Below are 25,029 nucleotides of genomic sequence, written 5' to 3'. Positions count from 1 at the left end.
ACACCATAACTGGCCTGACTGCTGATTTTCAGGGTTTGGCAGTTCACCTCTGAAATAACTGTGTGTGAGCTCCACAAAAGTTCTTTTGAGGCAGAGGAGCAGATGCTCTGTTGTAAAGCAGGTCGTCCTTTAACCACAAGGGTGGCGTTTCCATCTTTGGCTCCTACTGTCGGCTTATTGCCCTTGAGCAAGAATCTGAACCTCAAGTCACTCCTCGGGCGCTTTACAGCAGCCCACTGCTCCTAATGCGCAGGATGGGTTCAATGCAGCACGCTTATGAGGAGTGAAATAAAGTTGAAATAACCACTACTCTACTAAAACTACTCGTGGCGACGGCTGAGCGGGCGGCTCGCAGCTAATGGCAAACATGCTGACCGAGCTAACGGTGCTTACCGGAGGGTGGGCGCTACACGTCTGAGTTGACGTCGTGGGGTGGAACGGCGTTATCAGCGGTAACCGGCGTACGAGCACAGCACAGAGCGGCTGCCGTGAGCGAGCCAGCGGGGCACGCTCACGTGCACTAGCATGCACTACACGGCCGTCACCGGCTATGTCAACAAAGCACAGAGAAACTCAGATTACACCACGCAAGGAGGGAGAGCGACTTCATTCTCTGCTCAGGTGTCTTTACACAGCATATAGTTGTCTGCTGCTGTATTAACGCTCTGGTTACTGAATCTAGCACCTTTAAATATGACTCATACATGTGTGAAAATGTAGATCTATAAAAGGAAAGCTATGTATCCAATGATCTGGATGAACATGTTGGGAGGAAAAGCAATTCAGCTGCTTTCTAACCCAAGAGGCGAAGTAACTGCAGTGCTGACCAGTGAATAGCTGAACCACTGCATGAATCACTTCTGATTTGATTTATTTGTGTTATTATGCAACTGATTTCAACTGGTTTCATACCTCGGTTACATAAAGGTTAGTGTGTGAGTGTGGATCTGCCGTGGCAGCTCTGTCAGTATCTTCTTGCTGAGGTGAAAGTAACCTATGTTTACGAGTACTTTAAAGAGTGGGATGGAGCTGCAGCACATAATGGAGGCTTTTAACATTTCATAATTCAGCGGAATTTATAATTAAAACGCAAAATGGAGGTTCTGAAATACTCTGACATTTTAGTTTTGGAGCCCACACGGTTTGAAATGTACACACTTCTCTCACATCCAGCGCCTCGTTAATTGCTCCTCTCCTTTTCGTCTCTTACCGACAGCGATGTCTTCACTTCAAAAAAAAAAAAGAACTGTGAACTTCAAAGACACACAGTAATATATATTGCATAGTGTTTAGAACTGTAATTACTCTATGGATACACAGTTATGTGCTTCAAATCTTGGTATTGGAAATGTAAGAGCCCTTAAGAAGGATCCCATATACACTCACGTTTACTACAACATAAGAAGTATAAAGTGTGACATTCTGTCAAAAATAAAAGCAGTAATGGTACTGGTGGTGCCCGACCAAACTTCGCATTTTTTCAACGAATAAAAACTGATTCCCCAAAATAACCAATAATCTTCATCAACCGTGATAATGATGGCTGAAAGTTAAAAGGTATGAAATGACTATCCTTCACATTCCCAGTGTGTTGTCTAACTTTATAATGGGCTGGGAGTTGAAACCTATACGGCTCCCACTGTGACAACAATAGTTTATCTAACAGGCATCCCGAAGAACAAACCGGCCTTATAAAAGCCCACGAAAAATCAATGCCCTCATCTCCACAGGAACATAAATTGCTTGGAAAGCCTGATAAAAAAGATTGTCAGCGGGTATCTTTTTCTTAAGCACAGAGAAAGCATTGTTGCGTTGTATCTCAGCGTATTTTAGTTGTTGCTCGGACCAGAATAACAAGACTTTTACTCAATGAGACCACAGATTGAAAGGCTCTTAAAGACATCTGCACCATATTGAATGAGCGCGTCTGACCGCTTGTGAATGTTGCTGAGTCGGCCCCTGAGTGGAACTTTTTTTTTTTTCCTTCTTCAACGAGCTGCATTGTGCCGGTGATGAGGTCCCATCATTCCTGCTTTGACTCAAAGGCTGCTGATTTGAAATCGATAGCTCGCTGCAGTCGTCTGGAGATGCTCGCGGGGCCATTAATGGTGGATGATCTTTTCGCTGTGACGTTCACAAAACAAAGCTATCATTACAGTCAACGGAGTGCTTTGGATCGCCACCGGAAACCAAGGAATCGCGTCAACCGTATGATAAAATCAACATGATCATCTGGTCTTTGCTTTCTTTGTAATAATATTTAACCAACAGTAGCCAATATCAAGTGTGCTTATGTTTGCATAGCACAGCAGTATCTCACACTGTTGATCACCAGACGTTCATATTTAGAGAACTGATAAGTCTCGTTTACTTATTCTTCAGTCAGATGGTTTCTGATTTAAATGAAATGCGTTTTGATTTAGTCACACTTTCCCCACAGACTGTGAACCTTTTAAGGAACTCACTGCGTCTAGTTTTAGTTCCAGGGACATTTTACCCTCCAGAAAAAAAGGCCCTGGTCTGGGCAGTTTGTTTATTGACATTAAAAGTAAAGTTAGGCTTTAAAAAAAAATTAAATTATAAGAGAGTGAGATCGCAAGAGTAAGCTAAAAGAGACAACGCAGCTGTGCTGTGAATAAGAATAAAAACAACTTTTGTTCTTCTGAATGTTTCAGGACCGTTAATAAATAAGCATCAAACACGTATTCACTGTGGAGACAAATGCTCTTAGTTTTATTCATTACATCAGTAAATACCACGCAGCAGTAAATGTCATCACAGTGAGACGAACTTACGGTTCAACAGTTGTTGATTTTAGATGAAACGAGCAAAGACAACATTTAACATTCGAGGAGCTTGGCTCCTTTTTGTTCAATGAAAAACATTTGATTGCAGAAAGAAATTGGAATTGCAATTGTACTTGGTGGTACATTCTGAGCGCTCCATCACTTCAACAAAAAGGAAAATAACGATCATTTTAGCATTTAGCATTAGCATTCCACTGCTACAGCTCCCATTGGACAGAACGTTGGTTCTCTATTGCTGTGGAACAAAAGACGACAGCAGCCACAAGCTTTGGCTCGTTGACTCACTCGCCTCACAGAGTAGCAAGAGAACTGATAGCGAGCAGTTAACTCCGTCTAAAATAATGTGCACTGTCATCACTTTCAGTCAAGGAAGGAAGAGAAAACAGAGCTTGTCAAATAAATACACGAACAGTGTAATAACTTGATAAATATCCAAATGTTGGTTTTCCCCTCTCTAAGTTTACGCGCCTCAACAGTCTAGATAAGCACCGTGTAGGATTTCAGACGTAGCACACACCAGCAGAGCTTAAGGGAATAGGTTGAGGCTCTCCAGTAACACCAATGTGAACATATGACTGAGTAAATGTGTACCGTATTTTAATTAGGGGCAACGCTCAAGAAAGACCTGGCACAACAATTTTGTGTTTGTTTTCTGTCCACATGCATAATTTACGAAGTTTGGGAATCACCACGAATGATTTCCTCCCTCCGCTCATTAGTGGGTGCGGCGGGAAATGTTGCTCGAGCGGTTAAAAAAGAAAGCGACTCAGTTGAAGTGATCACAGGAGCGAGCAGCAAAGATAAATGGGAACGGAATCGGTATAAAGGAAGATAAATGAACATAACGTATTTATTTTTTAACCTTAGGCAAGCAGGAAAGGAATGATCATCTGTGTAAACGTTGCAGCCAAAGGCCCCCCTGCTGCCACGCTGTTTGACCAGTTTAAAGGTTTAAATGCTAACTGTTGGTGTGCTGCATCCAAATATTTAAGTCTACTGAGGAGTTACGTTTTTGTTCATAAGCTTTTTAACTGAGCAAATATAGTTTATAGTAAACTAAATGACAAGGCAAGTGTATTAAACACCCCAAAAACTCCACGTTTGATGTTTATGGTGCTCTGTGCAGGCTCGTCATGCCGTGAGTGGCCATATTACAAGTATTACAGTAAATAACACCTCACAGGAACACAGAGGCGTACAGCAGCAGGCCACAAATGCTTCAATTGGTGAGGAAATGGAGGAGATGAGGAATAAAAGACAAAGAGGCATCTTCATTTGCGTGTATAGGAAATAAGAGACTTTGCAGGTATTTCATCTTACTCCTCTCCGTCTCTTCTGACAGAGGAAGGTGCACTCCACTTTGAGCATGTGTGGTGAGAAAAGAGCCGTTCTGTGCAGGGGAGTAACAAAAGGAGAGAAGCGCGTCTTTGATGAGGTCGGAATCTGAAGACGGTATTTACCACATGAAGTGCAACACTGAGAATAAAGGAAAGAAAGAGCTATTGAAGCACGAGTAACAGAGGTAAAAAAATAAATAGACCTATTTTAGGTTGACTCATTAATACACTATTTATACCACCGCATCAAAATAGTGCCTTCTCATATTATGACACTCAGCAAAACGTTTTATCTCACCCCTGCATGCAATTTTCAACGAACCACGTCTTTGACCCGCACTAATGATTCTTCACACACGGAGGAAACACAAAGAACAATGGTGGTGTTGTACCGTCCTCCTACACAGGCTTTAAATCACAGAGCAGCACGCTGACCACCCAGTCGAGCCGTGTGGCCGGATGGAGCAGCTCCTCTGGTTAGACGTGAGGGAGAGGACTCTGGCTGTCAGCCCCCCCCCCCCCCCCCCCCCCCCCCCCCGGGTACACCCTTTATCTCGTCTCCAGGGCAACCGCATAGGCTACCACCAAAAAATTCCATCTGCTGACAAACCCCTGACAAAACACAGACAGAGCTGCAGGGGAGTCTGTCTGTCTCTCTGGCAAACAGCTGGGGTGCACGATGTTTAAGGACGCGCACACGTTGGACTTCCACAGACGATGCATGTGCAGAGGTTTTATGTAACATTTACATGTATATGTGTCATACAGGCAATCTCAAACTATACGACACAAACTCTTCACTCTTGGCTCAATGTGTTATTGAGTAATTAATGCATCTATATCATCAAATTTGGTATAGGCAATGGTATTGCATATACATCAGTATACCAGTATCACAGAACATTGCCTGACGCTAAACTTACTCATTAACCAACCTCATTAGTCATTAGAACGTCAACATTTTAGAAAGGCCCTCCAAATACAACGGTGGTCAAATTAACAGCTGTTGTCTTTTAATTGCTTCAGGTTTACAATGTGACGTGAGAAACTGTCTCCAAGGACACTAATGCATTTGGACCTAACTTGCAAGGGCATCGGTCATATAAACTGCTTAACAAATATATAAATAGTCTGACGAAATCACAGACAAACTGCACTAACAAAGAGCAGACATGAAGCTTGAAATAGAGCAACAGTGATGTGACACACACAGAAACAGTTTGTGTTTCCATTCGATAGTCAAGCAAACTTTAAGCAAACTTTTGAAATAGAGCAAAAAAATGCAAATGAGGCGCTTTTCCATCAACTGGTTTGGAGCGATTCATCTCGGCTGGGGCGCAGTTTGGTCAGAAGGTGGCGCTACAGCTGGGCTTGAACTGCTGGAATCCGCCGGGAAACAGAGCAGAAGAAGATCGCGAGCTGGAAACAAAGACGAGTTCTCTGATCCGATACGAGAGAAACACGGAGAGAGGGCTTCAGGAATCTGTTTCAATTGGACGAGTTTTAATTGTTCTTTCACGTGAGCCTCTATTGGGTGCGTTTCATGTTGTCTGGAGACAAAGAAGATATAAATATGACAGTGACAGTGGAAACAGCTGATCAGTCATGTGTAAGTTAAATGTTCACTGCGTCACCACTTATTTAGTGCATCAGCTCTTTGTTTTATGGAGTTTTGCCGTTTCCGTAGAGCTTTGCGAATGCGACACATCACAAGTTTTTATGATATTTTGTCAGACAAAAACAATTACAGGCAAACACTGCAAGTACTTTAAACATTAAGTATTTCAAAAATGTCCTGTCGGCTGGCACATGTTCAGGCATGCTGGGACGTCAGCGTGCTGCACTTCCAGCACTTCTGTGTTATGTTACTGACGCACCCATCACAGCAATAATAATTACTGAGCAGCGTCCCTGTTGTTCTTTCTCACCTGCCAATGTTCTTCAAGGTTCTAATGAAGTGCCCGAACACAAATTAGCACACAAAAGCTTTTAAAACAAAGTCTGTCAAATGTGTTCCATTAAAAAGCAACAAAAGGTACACACATATCTGTCTTTTACCGAGTCACAAATGCACTACTACTGTACGGCCATCGGAGCGAGAAACACTCGGCCTCGTCAGCGAGACGCTGCTGATTTCCGATGAGACGCTCATCAAAGGAGAACGCCTCTGCGCACCCGGATTAATGAGAGACCAGGAGATCTCTTTGATGCAACAGTAGGGCGCATTGTTCCGCTTTGATTCCATTTGGAGGGGGGGGGGGGTGGCCCTTCAGGTACAAGCCTCTTGCACCTGCTTACTGTAGCGTTTGCCTGTCAGTTGCTCAGCAGGTGGTTGGGGAAGGGCAACCAGATGGGCCTTGGCACTCCAGCGGCATACCAAGCCGCCAACCTGAAACAAAGCCTTATCTAATAGCTGCACACTGGCAGTAACTTTAGGGAGCAGTTGGTCAACCTGCGGACCAATTGTTAAGTTGCAGAGAGCTCCCGGCTGAATAAAACATGAAGGGAAGAGATTAGAGAACATGGTCTCTGTGGTGCCGTGATACACAATGTTCTACCATTAAAATAGCAGTTGGTGATTTGGCTGTTGAAACCGTTTTCACATCACTGGTTTCCAAAGCAAGCAAGGAAGTTTGGGTTGGTGTTTAAGACATGTTCGGGAACTTAACTTCCTTTTTTCGAGGCATGAAACTGAAGCAAACTCTGGTATTTCCATGAAATAACCAGTAATCTATAATAACTATATGTGTGCTGACTATTGGCTACTTCATGTAAATATATTTCAGCAATGCACAGGTCACTGATGATCAGTTACCTTTTATACTCACCTATCTCTGCAGACTGCACTTCTGCATGGTTATCTACATTGTTCAAAACTACTGAAGAGATGGAATAAACTGACAGCGGCTCTTTGATATGAAGCTGACGCAATGCCTGTTCTTAAGCTCCAAAGAAAAAGATTCAGGCCAGCCTCCACCATTCATCGGCTAGTCCACAGCCTTTTAGACCGAGTCGAGAGAGTTTCTTTCAGAAGACGCACATGCAACACGTCTGACACAACTTCTGACAAAGAGGAACGAAGAAGCACTCAGGAAAAAAAAGAAAAAGAATAAGCATTTGACAACATGTCTGTTTTGAGTGAGGCGTTCTTGCTCTCATCAAGGCAAGCGCAATTAGCACAGAACACTGTGAGAAAATTCTAAATTAAAAAAGAAGGCGTGCAAAGCTAATTTAACCCCCCCCTATTGTCTAAACGCTTCCTGACAGAACTTGGCAACCCACGCTGGATACTTTCTAATGTGCCATCCCAAGTCTGAGTTTAGCATCCGCCTAGTCTAAGTCGACAAATTCCCCGCCTTTCACCACGCACAATCTCAGAATGTGAAGCACACTCGTACCGTTGTCTGCCAGCCGAGTCTGCATGAGTTAGCCTCCACAAATCACGTGTTTACCCGAGCAAAGGTACTGCAAGACAATGTGCCTCAGGTATTTCCTCCTAGTAGACTAGCATTGCATTTTTTTGGGGGGGTAAGCACAGCACTTAGCTCAAATAATGAATGTTGTGGAGGACAAACACAAATGCGCCACCTTATCCTTTTCAGTCTGAAGAAAGCAACATTTTGCCGGGCGACTTGCGAGGCGCGAGAGCGGCCTGACAATCACTTTGACTGACAGGGGAACAACAGAGTGCTTCAGAACAGACCTGGAATCTGGAGTCTAACACATTTCCCCCGCACAGTCTGAGGGGAGGCGGCTTTAAAGAATTCAAACGTCTAATCCCTTTTTAGCAAAAAAACACGGGAGCCCCCTCGCAGTGCCGCGCTCGCCGCTCAGCTTTATTAGCTAAAACGAGCCGCACATTGTACTCCTGTATATTTTGTTTCCATTACACGAGTTCAAACTCATCCACGTAGTCAAGGCAGCAGCAATGTGTTAGGAAAACTCCAAAATCCTGCGACACACAATCTGCTTCACGCTCACAGTCCCGACAAAGACGCGCAAGCGCACGTGGAGAGAACACATACACCCACTCAGTGAGGCAGAACGATGTCCGGCCAAATGATATCTGCGGGAGGATGGGGGGGGGGGATGGTTACACAAGCATGTTTACAGGACACTTCCTGTGGCTGAGCCTTGGGAGCATCATCTGTCCTCAGACAAACAAACAGGCAAGAGTTCCCAAAGCTGAGAGCGCTATCGTGAAATCACTTTTAAGAAGGAAAAAAGGCCGACGCGTCACGTCACCGACTAATAAAACAGTGACTCATTTCAGCTACATCAAGTCGAATGAATACCTCAGAATTATGTAGGCACAGTTCAGAAGCCTTTTGGAGACTTGCTAAATCCTTTTTCTTTTTGGGAGGGGGGGGGGGTGGGGTTCCATAATAACACCAGTGCGTGTCAGCCATTCATTACTGCATGTGTCCCCAGGAGGAAGCATCACTCTAGCTGGTGAGCAGGCGTGGGCACGGGGTGGTGGCGGAGACTCAAAGTCGTCAGCTGACATAATAACGGGCTGTCTGCTAGTTTAGCCCGGGCTAATCCGGCTGCATTCTTTAAGGCTTATGAAAATGAAACGCTTACTCCGATTCAAGTATCAAGTATCTTTTTGAAGAGCAGCATGGAAAAAATAAATAAACTTTTGACTTTGCGCCTTCAATTTGTGAGTTCTGCATGCCCTACCTGCTACAGCTGTGAGCGGTCGGCTCGTTATTTTGCAAATGTGTACAAATTATGCGTGAAGGGCACGAGCCGTCGCCCAGAGTCTCTGAGGACTCCATCACTGCACTGGGGACCAGCTGTGGGGCCTTTAGCCTCACTGTGTTTTCCACATCACATTCATCAATGGCATTAAATTGTGATCCATGTTGGGCACGCTCTATAGCTAATACACCACACGATAATGCTCGGTGTCTTGGCAGTGCCACTTGGAACAGCTCTTTTACAACACTCCCATTTTTTTGTTTTTTGGGCCAGCAACTCAGTTTTTCCACCGGATCCTTTGGAAATATGGATGAGGCAACTGTGACATCGCCCCGCAGCTTTCTGAAAGGATGTTGTGAAGCTTGTCCTCTAAATCAATTGGCCCGCTGTACAGCAGCCCCTCTCAGGAGGACACCGGCTCAAACACGAAGAGCAAATTAAACAAAGTTCTTTGTTTGGGATAAAAGTCATCGAGCTAGGATGGCGAGCTACACAGTCTGAAGTATTATATTTCTTTCTTGGGAGCTGGCCGTGTCCGTCGCTGGCTAAAAGTGGTAATGAATATGGGATTTACTGTACATGACAGGTGGGGAGAAAGAAGACTGCAAATGGGATGCCCGCGGTGCTCTGTGTGCGTTTGATGTGAAGCGATAAACATGAGGAGGTGTTCTCATTCTGATATACAACCATGATGGATGAGGTGCATAATTCCTCCGCCATGTCAATCATTTTGTATATATAGAAAGTTCAAATTGTCTTTTTCAGTTTATTCCATGGTTATGTTTTTAACCAGCTGCCGGCTGTTGCTTCATATTCATCATAGAGACATGATGGTAGAGCTTAGAGATGCACATGTCAGCTGATCGGTCTCATATAGGTATATTTTTCTTTTTTTTTTTGCCTGATGGTTTTACCACACATAGCGGCATAGACTTCAAGTATACGTTAGCCTCCGACGTTGCCTGGCTACCTGCCCAGGGGCTTTGTAGACACACGAACCCCCCACATCTAAAATGTGTCCTGATTTAACTCGTATCTGTGATTTCTCCCGCCCAACCCACTAAGGGATAATTAGTGCCTTTTAGTGTATTCAATTACAGCCGTCATGCAGGGGGATTAATAAAAGTCAGCAGTTGTTATCTACACCAGGTGTGAACAGTCAGTGCCAGCCACCGACAGTAAGGCGAAGCTATTTACTGCATCTGCTGACAGACACTCGTGCCTGGAACACTTCATCCACACCCACAAATACATAAATTCAGAATGTGATGGGATTTGGGAATGTTTGGCCCACATAATACAAACATTATGATGGATTTATGCTTCAGACTACGATGTGTTTTAGCACCCGGTTTACATAGAGGGGAGGCAAAAATGTAATAGAGGTGAGTTGTATATTTTTAGACCAAGAGAAGGCCCCGCCGAGATGATTGACGGTAATTAATTTGATGCTACGATTAATCCGACAAAGAAGTAACTAAGCGACAGAGCACCATTTCTAACCAAACCGACTTTAAACATACGACTGACTTCCCACGCACATGGATATTAAACTTAAACACACACACACACACACACACACACACACACACACACACACACTGCAGTTACACATCCATTAAGAACAGTAAAATCAATGTCTCAGTAACGCCTAGGACCATTTTACAGGTAACGTATTAACATGAAAGTCAACCGTGGCTCAACAGGGCCTCGTTCGCACCGACGGGACCAGTGAAGACGGGTGAATTATGGTTTACTATTCAATTTTGAAACATGAGACGATTGCTATTAAAAAAAGGGGGTCCATTAAAGATCTTCCGGTAATGTCTCCACTGCTGGCGGGTCATAAAGGGTCATAAACCTCTGTGGCGTCCCAAGTTAAAGACCATCAATAATTTACTTCCGTCTGCTGGCTTCCCACTCCGCCCCCCGACTGAAACTGGGCTTTCCAGTTACAGGACCGTTCCACGCGTCGCATCGACGACAAGGCAAATACAACCCAAAAATGCCCTGCTATAACTAGTTTTTGGGGTTGTTTACTACAAAGGTTTACACCTTGAGGTGCATGTCCAGTTGATTTTACATTCCTGTATTTTAACTTTTAATTTCCTCAGACAGGACACCTGGGACATGAAGGGGCGGGACCCAAAAAGGTCTAAAGTAAACCATTTTTATGCATCAATAAACCAATCAAAAGCAATCAAAGCCTCAGTTCTCTTCCCTCTGTCTTATATGCATAGCACAACCTGGAGCGTCGAGGTCTTATTTGGTATTGGTCCTCAGACATCCTGCCATGAATAAACCATTCAGCGGGGTATTCCTGTCCACCTGTGGTGCCCTGCCCACTGACGGAACAGCTTTCCCTGCTTCCAAAAAAATAAATAGGTTTGGCCTACAGCTGCCCTCAGAAATAGATTCTTCCAGCTGTAAGGCATGATGACCCAAATGTTAAGTGCTCCTCACCGGCTTTGTTGACGTACCCATAGAGACATGGAAGTGAAACAGTGTGAACAAACAGTGTGTACCTCACTACAACGGTGTTTCCTCAGTCGCTTCGGCTCAATTCTTGAATGACAATTTGTTTTTCATCTCTTAACAATGAGTTTTCATTTACTCATTTATTCAAGCAAATTGCTCGTGTTTTGGCACATGTGCAAAAGAAGAGTTAATACAATTTGCACAATAACCACTTCACACACGGCTCGCTGATTAAATACTGATGAGTTGATTCTCAGTGAAACGGTCACACTCTTAACTTTGAAACATTCGTTCAGGGTTCGAGCCATCAAATGCAAAATGGCCCATTCAATTATGAAGATCTGTCAGACACGTAAGAGCCATAAATATCTGTGCGCTGCTGTTGCGTACTGTGAGGAGGTACAATGTGTTGTTTTTCTCTGAACTACCGCAGGTTATTTCAGAAACTGAGCTTTTTTTTTTTTTTTAGCATGGATGTCATTTTGAGGCAAATTCCATACAGTGCATGTTAACACCGTTACACAGAAATGTGCACGTCATTTTTCTGTGTACTACAGTGTTGTGCAGTACAGATTTTTCCCGGAAACATTTTTACCTGCGGTTGAATTCGGAATGTGAAAAGCTCAGCGCCATACATGACATCATTCAGCGGGAGAAACCGGTCATTTGTGTACAGCACAGTGAGCCTTCAGTGTGGACAAAAACAATATGTGTTCAAAAGAAACATTTTGACTGCCATTGTGAGACTTCTCATTCTACTGGTGTTGGCCAATTTAGTGACACAATAAGGTTTTAAAGCTTGAATGAGATGTTTTGGAGAGACGCCGAGATGGAAACGTGGCCGATGGTATGTACTGTTGTTCAGCAGTATAGAACATTTGAGAAAAGCTGTAAATGCCACTTTGGGAAAGTAAAGGACGTTTTGGTGAGTAAAGGAACCGTCTTGTACTTTAGTTGTCTTTGTGATTATTTGACCATCCAACTCTTCATCACACTTTAGAATAATGGGATGTATGGTGCACATCATTGTCCCATTTCTAACTGATTAGTCCAGGAGAGCTGATTATTATCTTTAAAAAAAAAAAAAAGCATAATTTCTAAAAGGACAATATCAATCATCGATCATCAAATACAAAAAGGCGTACACCTCTATGGGTTCCTATGCACTTGATCATGGATCAATATTTCTGGCACAAAAACGACTTAGATGCGCACACATAGTGCCAAACACACAGTCTAATAAGACTGCTTATTAAAGCTAATACAATTAAATATTTGAGGCTTTCATGCGGAAAAGAAAAGTTAAGATACGGCAGCTTTAACCCCCGTCCATACGTCCACTATAGGTGTTATTGTGGATGACTGACCCAGACATGCACAGCACATGTTGATGTGTAGAAATGGTGATGAAGAGTGAAAGCATGAACAGGATTGATGATGTCAGTAAAGGTTGTCGGGGCCATGTGAGGTTGAGCAGTGGGAAAAGTACTATAGTCCTGAGTGAAGGGGTCAGTGAGTGCGCTATACAACACTCCGCTGTTGGCCTCACCATCCTCCTCTAGCAGCCGGCTACTTTCCATATTTATTAGGCCAATATTTCTAATCTTTCTCCATTTCACAGACACACTTTTGACGGGAGCAGACCAAAAAAAAACGTCGGTCCCTTCGGGGACACTCACAGCGCGAACAGGAAGTCCACTTTAATCAGCACGGTGGTATTTGAGACCGAGAGGACAGTGACCCGTGGCTAAAGCGCGAGCATCCTCATCGGGACACTCATAGAAGTCAGTGACGTTTGCGTGAACGTACAGAAGCATATTCCACCTCCGAGCATTAGCGCGTTAAAGCAGAGTACGAGCATTCACACCACAGAGAGTCTGTGCCAATGCATGCATGCAGAGCCAGACAGAAAGGCAAACAAAGTCCTGGAATTAGAACAACCCCCCCCCCCCCCCCCCGAGTTATGAATTAATGTGTGTAGGTGAGGTACAGACTTAAACCTTTTCACCCGCAATATAACAGTTTCCCAACGGGGGACTACGGGCTCATTGAGCTCGCGGTGGCATTGGCTTCACAGAGGGACGGCACCATTCAGACACTGACACAGTGGATTTAAAACACGCTGTAATGAATGCACCCGCTAATTACAGGTCGCCCGTGGCTTTCAGGTAGTTAGTTTCTTTTGAAAGGTTATTCCTGGACCCGTAGGAGCGTTAAAGGACTACTTACTCTTGAGCGCAGTGATTAGCATGTTCCCATCCTTGATTAGCTCCTTGATGAATTTATTGGTCCGCTCCAGCTCGATTTCGTGGCATTTGAGACGCTCCCTGAAGTCCGGACTGTCCAGGAAAGAGTCACTGAACTCCAAAGTGGGGAGTCCCATTGTATCTACCTCAACGACGAAGTTTCCTTTCAAACTTTACTCGGAGTATACACGCTTTTTTGTGTACTTTGCATCACGTAGTGCCGCTGTGATGCAGCCGTCTCACTCTGCAAGTTACCCCCCTCCAAAAAAAAAAGTTTTGCAGCTCCGCTTCGTCCCTCACTTCCGCTTTGATTTTTTTTTGGGCTACCTTTCGTTAAAAAATAGTGGTTGTGTGACTCCTGCTGGTTAGTTTCGGATAGTTTGAAACACTTTCTGTGGACCAGCGGTCGGTCTCTGTTGTCAAACATTCAGGGACTAGATGTTACACGTCAACCTACCGTAGTTCAAAATGAAAGTACTTTACAAAAAACAACACTTTACATGCAGAAAAGCAGAACAATTAAATGAAACGCATACATAGGCGGGCTATACAGTGCTTCCTTTAAGTTACACATAACAGAGTTAAAACAGAGCTGGCTCAACAGTTTTTGGGGGTTCCTGAGGAGAATATCCCCCACAACCCCACCTCACTCACTCACTCACTCACTCAATTTAAACCAAAAACTTACAATTAGAAAGAGATTGGTCTATTAAACAGGGTTGAACAGGCTATTTTAACACATTTTGACTGTCAGAAGAAAAGCACAGGTGTAAACAATGATTTTAATGATGGCTGAATTCCATTTAGCTGCTTGCAGGATTCCCGGTATGGTGCACCCACGCTCACTGTCACTCTCACTGGACACTTGAATAGAATGGAGCCATCGATAGCTTCATACCTAACACCTGTGCTTTAATTAAAACACCTCTGCTGTGAGAAAGGTCAGTTTCTGTGAAAATACAGGAATAGTACAAAACTGTGAGATAATATTTGTGCGCACACATTAATCTTATGACAAAATGGTGGCCACCATGCCCCGAGCCCCGCTGCTCATGCCTCGGGCCACCTTTGAGTCAGCGCACCACTCAGCAGCAATATGCTGGTGCCATATCTACACTGATTTAATAAAGCTTTTGAAAGAGTTTTACACCTGCCAAATGGGCTATTCGTGCCATATTTCTGTGACAAATTTCCTTCTGCTTCACATCCAAATGCAGCAACACAAACAGTGGGATTCTGCAGGCTTTTTCCACAAATACACAATATTTAACTCCTGTTTATCATTACTCAGTGTTCCAATTAAACAATATATTTGCTATAATAGCCTTACGTTTTATTTCACTCTTATCTTATTATTACACCCTCTGAGCTGTGACTCAGTCAGAGTCGCTGGTTAAATGATGCCAATGGGCTTGCTTTGCTAAAGCAATGAAGTGTGTGCTGTGTAGAAAATGATGGGGGACAATGCGTCATACTGGAATTAGTGAGGGGTTTGAGGAGAGGGATCTGAATTAATACCTTGGTAAATGGAAGTAATTATACAAGAGCCTAATTGGAGTTAAAGGAATTCGTCACATACTCCTCGCGCAACGGGGAAGGATAGTGATAATGATGTCACACCCCAAAAGAGTCTTTTTGGTAGGCATGGAGCGGAGTCTTTCAGATGACTCTTTCTACTGATGGTGCTTTAGAGCAACAGGGGGCTGAGAAGCGGCTTTATCTCTGAGCAAAGTGCAAAAACAATCTCCACAGAGAGGCGGATGTTGCAGCACCGACTGGAACCAACACACACACTCACACAGACACACACACACAAATGAAAGCGTATTAATAATTTAAAGCTTTGCTATGGAGAGTGTGGATGGGGCGTTTGCTCTGTGTCATTTGAAAAAGTAGCCTCGTGCCCATCTTCCATAATAACTAACTCGCAGCCTAATAACATAATAAGACCTGCTTTGACTGTAGGTAGCGGAGAGATAAATCATGGGAGACAGATAACCTTCCTGGGCAGAGTCGTGTGGATGCTTGTTAGAGTGCGTTAGCGTCACATTCCAGCCGCGGTCCACCAGGCCTGTGGTCAAAATGCATTCTCAAAAAAGATAACAATAAATTATATATGATTTATTGTTATTTCATAAATGTAATGTGCTCATGTGAAAGTCACGCCGCGATGCTTCATCTGACCAGGTACAAAAAAGAAAAAAATGTAAGCAGCGTACCAGGAATATTTTGTCAGAGCTTTGACAAGCTCGCTTCGTGCTGCACCTAGGGGACCACAATGACATTATGAATCTGCCAAAACAAGGGGAGCTTAAAAAGGTTGCTTCCTATGTGTCCTGTGACTGAACAGGCTTCAAAATGTTAATGTCCAACTGAGAATACACAAATAGGAGGCTTCCCGAGATGCGAGACAGGGTCCCTGTCCGCCCTAACATAGCAGATTCTTATTGGAAAGCACAGAGAGAAAGATTGGATCTGAAGAACACAGTGGATATACGCTACAGTACTGTATAGGATCACTAATTCAAGGTCACGCTGGCTCTCAGGTCTTTCTTGGATTATTTGCATTCCCTGATGAAATGACACATCGCCCTCTTCTATTACATCTTGTTGGCTATGAGTGTAGCAGCTATAGGTTTGACTCCAGTGTATTTCCTGGCTCAGCAGCACACTCACAGGAGTGAGCCAGAGTCAGCTGCGAGGACATGGAACTGAAACAAAGTCTGGCCTTCGGCTGCACCTGAGGAACCAGCAGCAACGGCTGCATCTTTTCCTTCACACGAACGCATTCCCAGTGATGAAATCTCACGTCTGCTTGTGAACCCCCCCCCCCCCCCCGAGTGCGTTATCAGGGAGGTGCAACACTCATTGTGGTCACCACGAAAATCACATTAAACTTGTGTTTAATGTGACGAGGCTTTTGCCCGGGGAAATGTGACTACTGCAGCTGTGATAATGCCCTTGCATGCGGCTATCCATTTGGTGGGCCAGACCGTGGGAAAAGCAACGCTTCACTAATCAGGTAATTCTATGAAAATAAAGCCGAATACGCAATGCATCTCGGCAGTTATAGTGCTTTTGGAAGAATTATGCGGAGGAGCAGACTAAAATACTGCCTTAAAAGCCCACCGGTTGAGACTTGTGGACAAGCGGTTAGCTGTATGAAGCATGGCTAATTGCAATCTAAAATAGCTGCCTGTAGAGTCTTTGAGGGAAATCTGGTTTAATTAAGATGATGCCCAAAAGAAAACTGTGTCCCTGTACTCCTCTCTCACGAAAAAGGCTCACATTTGTGTTAGTCATGCAAACATGAGTCTACCGAGAAGCAGTGTGCATGTCTTTCTCTGTGGCTGCACCTTTGTAGACCAACCAAGAACCACAAAGAGACACACAGACAATGCACACATCTCTCGAACCACACAGGCATTTTGCACACACACACACACACACACACTGATCGAGTGAGACATCTTGCACATATCTTACACGAGGGAGGAGGATATTAGATATGAGACACACATCTTCAGTCCCTGTTCTCACTGCATTAAAGGGGACCACTCCGGCCTTGCCTGATGGAGGAAAAAAACAAACAGGCTTGAACTTCACAACAGATATCCATAATCCATGCAGAATGAGCATCGATTAGCTCTTCAAAGAGTTATGCGCAAGTCAGGCGGCCTCTGATTAGATTTCCTCAGATATCACTGCATCACACAGCGGGGGCAGTCAGTGCATGCGAAGGGGGATGTCTGGTCTCCTGGTGGTGGGTGGAGGCGAGAGAGGGGGGGAGGGGCGGGGGGGGGGGGGGGGGGGGGGGGTTGGTTCCTAAAATGCGCCCGTCAATTCCAGCTCTCGTGCCATCATTCTGCGGCAGGCAGCCCTCGGGGGTGCAGTTTGTTACTTTGACGCGGGGAAAAGCGGTACATTAGCGGGAACCCTGTTGCTCCCATTTAATTGCCGTGTGCACTCTGCAGTGCTGGCCTGTGTTCTTGGGTGAAATGATGACGACTGTGAGATGGACTTTTTGAAAATGTTCTTTCTGAAAAGTGCAGAGGTGATGTATGAGTATAAGATGTCACACTTGCCATGTGTGTTACTGGTCAGGATGCAGCTCATAGGTCTGACTGTGCCAGAGGAAGACATAATCAGTATGAACCATCGCTGCGCAGTTAAAAAACTGATATGCGTGAATTTGTATTAATTATGCACTTGAGACAAACGGATGCATCAATAAAAAAAAGAAGAAAAAAGACAGGATGAGATAACTAGACTTTTTGTGATGGCAATTACCTCGAAATAATATGAGCTGTTTTCCCCAATTAACAATTGACACTGCCACGCATGCTCTTCATTCAAATCAGGTATTAAATCAGGTATTAAGGTAATTCCACAATTTCCGGGTGGCACTCGGCTCAGTTCCAGAGGAGAGCTTTTGAGAACAAGGCCTGTCACTGTTTTTTCCCAGCTCGTGATTAATGACCCTAATTTAGCAGTTTTTTTTTTTAATCCAATCGTGCGCTGACATTTCCGATCAGATGAGTCCTTCCTCATTCTTTCCGTTGTTTACCTCCTGACAGTGCAATCTACCAGAGTGGCAAGTGCCGGGCTCTCGTTTATGACTCCCATGTCCAGATGACGTTGGGGCAGTTATGCGTGATTACCTCCTCTTTACACAAAGAGGCATCTCTAAAGCATGCGAGTGTCCACGGGGACTCCATTTATTGCTTTTTCCTGCCGCACGGTGAAAATTGGGACGGTTAGCTTTTTTAGCTTGAAATGCCAGGCCAGTTGAGTCCGGTGTCAGGTAAAGGACACATCCCTCGGAAAGTGCTCGGGAGTTAATGCAATCCGGCACACATGAGAGTCTCGTCCGCGTCTCTGCAGCCGTAGCTTTTTGACTTACATATCTCCTCAGTGCACATAAGAGGGGTTGGCCTTCTGCAGCAAAGCGGTTTGGTTTTTTTTGCCTCATTGACCTTCACGAGGTGATACCTGTCCAGGCGGACCCCGGGCACAAATTTAAGTCTGGATGATGAATTACAAGAGGTGCACCATACCAGCGTTGTAAGCAAACAGTTTGTGTGCTTCGCCGGGACTTTGGCTTTAATTTGGAGCAGCAGAATTTTATAGAGAGGCCTCTCCTTCCTCCCTTCCCCCCCGTCGACCCAAAATAAAACTACTGTTTGGCACCTCCATCTTTTGGCACCACACTGTGAGGGTGTGGTGTCACTTTGGATGTGAGAATCTGATTTTGTGAGAAAACAGATTTTATCCACCTTGCCCTTTGACCCTGAAGCATCAAATTCTGATTGGAAGAAAGAGAAAAGCCACATCTATAGTGAAAGCGGTTTCTTTTTTAATCTATGTACAAAATAGGATATAAAAGTGGGACTGTTGGTTACCAGTTTTTCCCCAATAGTCCAAAGGTTGTTGTTTTTTTACTCTCCAGATAAGCTCTTTGCTCTTAGAAACACATGAAATCAAACAATTCTTCAAATTGTTGTCGAACCCAACAAACATACCGGTTCATTAGTTTTAAACAATTCCAAAGAACCATCCGAAAACCAGTCGCATGCATTAACTGGTGTAATTTATTGGACGTTTCATTTGAACCATCTGGGTGTTAATAGCAAAAAATCCAGTCGATACTCTAGTCCCAACAGAAAACAACAGATTGCATGTAAAACTGGATCATCCTCTCTGGCAGTTTATTCCATCTGGACACCATGCTTTTGACCAGACATCCTTTTTTGAGTGCCATTTCGGTTGGAAATGACGCCATGGCTTTCCTTTCCTTTCCCTCTCATCAAATACTGGGCTTAGTATAGCAACGATTTGATACAGAGAGAAGTTTGATCAAGTTTAGAGATGTACTTTTTCCCCTGAATAAAGTGAATCCCATCCAGCATTTTATTTCACATAAACATGAATAACATAAACTGAACTCGACTCATCTAGTAAACTGCGCTCTATGTTTGTTTGAGTCAGATTGGCAGCTTTTGCAGGTTATGCATCTATATTGAAAGCATTATTGTCAGCTAAAAGGGATCATAAATCTATTTTTAGCAGAGACAAATAATACTCAACAAGGCAGTCACGGTTATAAATTCTGATGTTGTTTGTCAGGCCTGCATCCTGTTCAGTTCTTAGTCAAACGAGGCTTTCGTTGACTGGTTTATTAGTATTCCTCGAGCAGACCCGAGAAAGCTGTTGAGACACTCTTGATCAGATAAATCAGTATTATGGTTTTCATCAGAGAGAATTACACAGGTTCTCTGATGCTTCTGACTCTACCTCGGGGATGCGGAATTCTAATTTTACAATGTTCAAAAAGTTTTCCAATAATCTTCCCTTCTCATGGTTAAATGTAAAGCCCATTAGTTTTAATGTCACCTCAAGTTCCTCGATCAAATATAGTTATTTTTCTGACAGAAAGAAAGGGGACAAAGACATTAACTTTGTTAAAGATGGAATCAAGCAAACAATTCCCCAGAAATTCAAAATTGTGTCACTGTGATACTGCGAGTTCCAAGAGGCCAAGAAGGTGTTTTATGTTTCACAGGGAAGCAATAAAAACACACGCAGCCAGTGAGCAGTTAGACGCGGTAACACTGGGTGGCTGCCGAAAGAACATCTTTTACGGTATAAGATAAACATGGACGGATGATGAGACAATGAGACAATGAGCTCCTGCACATACATGCAGAAAGCCCCACCACCTCTCCTTCATAGGAGCAAGACACACAGACTTCATTGTTGTTTTTTTGTGTCAATTTATAATTGTTTTGGTCTTTCTGTCATTAGTTTTTGTCTGTGGTTGCTTTGCCCCTTGTTTTAGTCTTTTTGCATGTCATTTTGTGTCTCTTTACTTTCATTTTGAACCTTTTTATGGTAATTTTTAGTCTCTTTGCAGTTGTATTGTGTCCCTTTATAGTTATGTTTTGTCTGTGGTTGTTTTGCCCCTCTTTGATGTAATTTAGTGTCTCTTTGCAGTGGTTTTGTCTTTGTGTTCACTTTTTGAAGTAATTTTGTGTCTCTTTGTGGTCGTTTTGTGTCTTTTTGAAGTAATTTTGTGTCTTTGAAGCCTTTCTGTGTTTCTTTGAAGTCGATTTGTGTCTCTTTGAAGTCTTTTTGTGTCTCTTTGTGGTCATTTTGTGTCTTTTTATGGTAATTGTATATTTTTGTAGTTTGTAGTCTTTGTATTTTCTGTAGTGTAGTTTCATACACCATTAAACATTTTCAGGTGTTTGGTATAAATTAGAAAAGTACATTACACATTATATTCAGTAACTGACACAAAGGCAATCTCTGGCCATTGGTAATGAAAACAAAAAAATACTTTGGCTCTCAGGCTCAGGCTGGCACTAAACAGGTCTATTTCGAGTGTGTAAAAAATATTGGTGAGTTGAGAAAAGCTCCCTCAGAAGAGATCTTTTTTTTTTTCTTTTGGCAGGACAGAATGTGCCTTACAGGAAAGGCTTAATAACGACATATAGCCTCCAATTTTAAAGGCACACAAGTACATGGCTCCACTGCTAGTGATTGACTGATAAAAGCTTTGTTTGTTCTGTCTGCGATCCCTCTAGCTTTGAGCCAGGTAATTGAAATGGAAAAAAAGTCTTTGTGTGGGTCAAACCTAAAAAGGAGCCCACACAACTGAAAGCAGTATGTGACAGAAAGGAACACCAGTCTCCACTGTTATTCTGTTCAAGACATGTTAATATAGTGTACGCTGTCATGCCTGAATATATCCAAATGAACTTTCACAGTCCATCAGCGTGGTGCATATAGAACATCATCTGACAGGTGAAATGCTGCCACAGAGCAGAAAGAAAAAGCTAAATCCTGAGCGTTGGCACCGATGAGAGACAACAAATCCATAACGCTACCAGCCTCATCAGCAGTTACATAATCCTGTATGGGCTCAATAGACTGTTGCCTCACAGACCATGAGCCATACTGCACCACAGCTGTGCCTTTCAATCCAGCTACTTTGGATGTTTTGTAATGAGACCCTAAAACTATAGAATGTGATGGTAGTTATGCTTTCCAAGTAGCTAATGATACTAACACAGAAACAACTACAGCTACTACCGCTGACGATAATAATAACAAAATGAAAAACGTGGTAAAATATATAGAATTTCATGACCAGAGGTTTTTGAAAGATCTATAGCCACCGCTAAAACCTCAATGAGGCTTTAATTCTCATAACACGCCCAAAAACAAATTGTTGGACTAAAATGTAGTATAGTTTCCCTTTTCCTCTGACACCCACTAAAATCTGGCTTTTGTCTTTAGTGGGAAAGATTACAACCGGAATTCATTCCTCGGACAAATGACTCTGCAGTAGTCCCGGGTTTCAGATCGGATCGGCACCCATGCAAATATGACACCTGGCTGGAAATGTGACACACAAAGTGAATAAATGATAAATAAAATCAACAAGCATTTGCACAATTATTGTAATTTATTAACATACAAAACGTAGAATTAATATGCTGTCCTCTGACAACAGTCAGACAACAGTAATCGTATTCATTATATTCACTTTAGTCATTATAGTCATTGTAAAACACTGAATTTTAAACTTGACAGAATTCAAATAAAACTTATCAAAACAGTCTTTATTAATCTTTCGACAGTTCCAACAATCACCAACTCTGGTTTGGTTGCAATAACACTTAATGCACCGAGTTAGACGTGAACAAAAACAGCCGTTATCTGCTCTCCTCAAAGGTACCAGACTCCATCGGTAGAAACAGTCATTTTACCTCTCTGATCGTTGTAAAACACTTCATTCAAACTCGACAGAAATTAAATAAATCTCAGTCAAACAAACACCAACTCTGGTTCGAGAGTTTGAAGGAGAGACTTCATGAGAAACAGATATAAAGAAAAAGAAGTAATCACTGTAACGTTTTCATAAATACTAACCCTGTTTTCTGTCATTTTCATGACGTCGAACGCACCATAAAAAGATTTTTAGCATTTCTTCTTGTGTTTCAAAAACTTGCATACACATGCTCATTTTGGTGGGAAAAGGGTGCAACAGTAGCACACGTAAAGAAGAGTCATCAAGTCAGCAAAACATCTCAGTACTGTCAGTCACAACAATATCTAACTTAAGCTCGCCAACTTTAACCGCCATAAGCACCAAGTCAGGCTGTAGCCCTCGAGTATATTGAATTGAGCAATGGTGTGTGATATTGCTCATTGATTTGACTCTTCCCTCATAGTAACTAATTGTAACCACAACAGAAAGACACACATTAGGCGTCATGCAGCATCATTCTCTTAAATTACTTTTATGTTTCCTCTTAAATTTCTGTTAGAAAAAATAAGTTAACTCCAGATGCACCGAATGTTCTTAACATCCAAACCTGCTCTTACCCAGGTGTGTGAATGATGAATACCTCTTGATCATAAATTGGAGACTGGTGGCTGGTTGTTTGTTATTAGCATATGTATTTCCCCCCCAAAAGAAAGCAATATATAAAGGCAGGTGTTGTGCCGTGTGCAAATACTCTGGCACACGCTCAAGAACTGGAAAGTTGCCACCAAGGAAAGGCTGTGAGAAGAAGAATGAGAACATCAGCAGTAGTGAAATTGAGGTACTTTTAAACTTAAACAAAGTAAACATGTGCTTTTCCGGAGAGTCAGTACCGGCATCACAGGAAAAATCCAAAAAGCATCGAAGAGCAGTATGTACGCCATTCATGGGCAGCGTTTTAACTGTCTTCTTTGGGATCAATACTATTTCTTAAGCTCAGAAATGTAATAATCCAATCATTATAATTGCTGTAAAACATACAATTATCTAATTTTGATTATATGATATTCATGTGTTTTTTTAATGTTCCTCAAATTGGTAAGAATGCCCACTTGTGAAATTTACAAACAAAAATAAGAGGAAGTCGGTTCTTATACCGCTTCCTGCATGAGGCCAAATATCCCCCAAAATCAACAAGGAAAATGCAAATAATTAAAAAGTTCATAAAATTCCATGCTTGACATTACTGTTAAAGCAGACTTATATGTTACTCACTATTACCATCTTCTCCAAAGCCGTGGAAACCAATAATCTAGTTGTGATCTGGTACATCAGTTCATTATCTGCTCGCCTCATGTAGACTGGTGACATATGGACCCAGCCATTACCTCCACGCTGTCCAAAACATTTCCCCAAAATGGACAAACAAGACCACACTCCCACAGTGCCCGTCACAGACCTCGCTGTGCAGCAGATGCTGCTCACAAATGTCAAGTTATTATTTTCACAAAAAACTCTCGCCAACATTATGCTAAACATGGAAGAACAAGCCACTCTGCGTTCGAGTGCCAGGTGAGGTCAGGTCTAACGGCAGTCTTGAGTGTCTGTGAAGACTGCTTCAAAACTGTCGTCCATCTCTTCCCCGGAATGTCCTTACACAAGCACAAAGGTGGTGCGAGCAATGGGGAGCGGAGGCGGCAGTTGACAGAAGCTCAATAATCCAAGGTCAGGGCATTTAGCACCTGATGCTCAGGTGTGACAAATCCCTCCTTGAATTTTGTCGCAAAAACAGCTGCGGGTTACAAGCTGAGAGAGGGACGTGACGCAGCTGAATGATACAAAACAAACAGGTTGCGTGATTCATATGAAAATCTATTTACCCCTTCTGGACTTCATGATATGGGTCTCTGTTTTGTTTTACTGGATTAAATTACGCTTCTGCTATTGATACGTTCAATGAAAATGTACAACGCTTCAATTTGCTCCGACAGGGACAGGGCTAGTTTTAGGATAACAATAAATAAGAACAGTGTAATTGCTGCTAAACGTCCACTTAATCATGAATATCATACATGTCTTACACAGTTTGTTCTGTAGCAAATAATGCACACAGATTATTAAATCCTTTGCAATAATGCGCGATATGTAGCTACAGTTACATACTTTAATCAAATTATGATTATTTATTGTCTGCACTCTGGTATTATTAAATTATTACCATATAGGCATTATTTACAGAAGCTAAGGAGACTATATTCTGTGGAGACGGACGCTTCTGCAGCCGCTAGACATCCAACCGGAGAGCAACATGAAGACTGAGACAAAGAAGACGATGTGGCCAAAGGCCACATTCCACCTCAGCACACTGTTGGTAGACATTTTAACACTGCCAATGTGATTCTTGTGTTTTTTGCCGGGAATGATCCCACAGTCTTTTTAAGCATCATTTTTTTTTTCTTCTTTTAAATTTCAGACTTTTTTCACACTCGACATGTTGTCGCTTCACTCTTCTTTAATCCTCTCAGCTCTTACTTGTGATCCCAGTAAAAGCCGACGAGCGCAATATTTCATTAGCATGCACGCGGCACGAATGATAAACGGAGTATGGATTTCAACAGGGCCCGGTGGAAATGCTCGTGTTGTCATAACATTATGCTGGAGCTGCGAAGTTGCCAGGAGCTGCT

The 25,029-nt window shown here is 43.0% G+C and overlaps 1 protein-coding gene across 2 annotated transcripts in view; it reads right to left on the bottom strand.

Annotated features, from left to right (window-relative positions):
• The window catches only part of arhgap42b (Rho GTPase activating protein 42b), a 55,249-nt gene extending 41,426 nt beyond the window's left edge, over positions 1–13,823 (bottom strand). For both annotated transcript variants that reach the window (XM_079165678.1, XM_079165679.1), the window contains exon 1: positions 13,556–13,823. In XM_079165678.1, coding sequence (XP_079021804.1) covers positions 13,556–13,709 — 154 coding nt within the window. In that variant the 5' untranslated portion in view covers positions 13,710–13,823. The remainder of the gene's footprint in view (positions 1–13,555) is intronic.
• Positions 13,824–25,029: the final 11,206 nt, after the last annotated feature.

This window comes from Pholis gunnellus (assembly GCF_910591455.1).
Source record: "Pholis gunnellus genome assembly, chromosome: 9".
Lineage (NCBI taxonomy): Eukaryota > Metazoa > Chordata > Actinopteri > Perciformes > Pholidae > Pholis > Pholis gunnellus.
The sequence above is the reverse complement of the archived record's forward strand: the minus strand, read 5'-3'. Positions and strand labels throughout refer to the sequence as shown.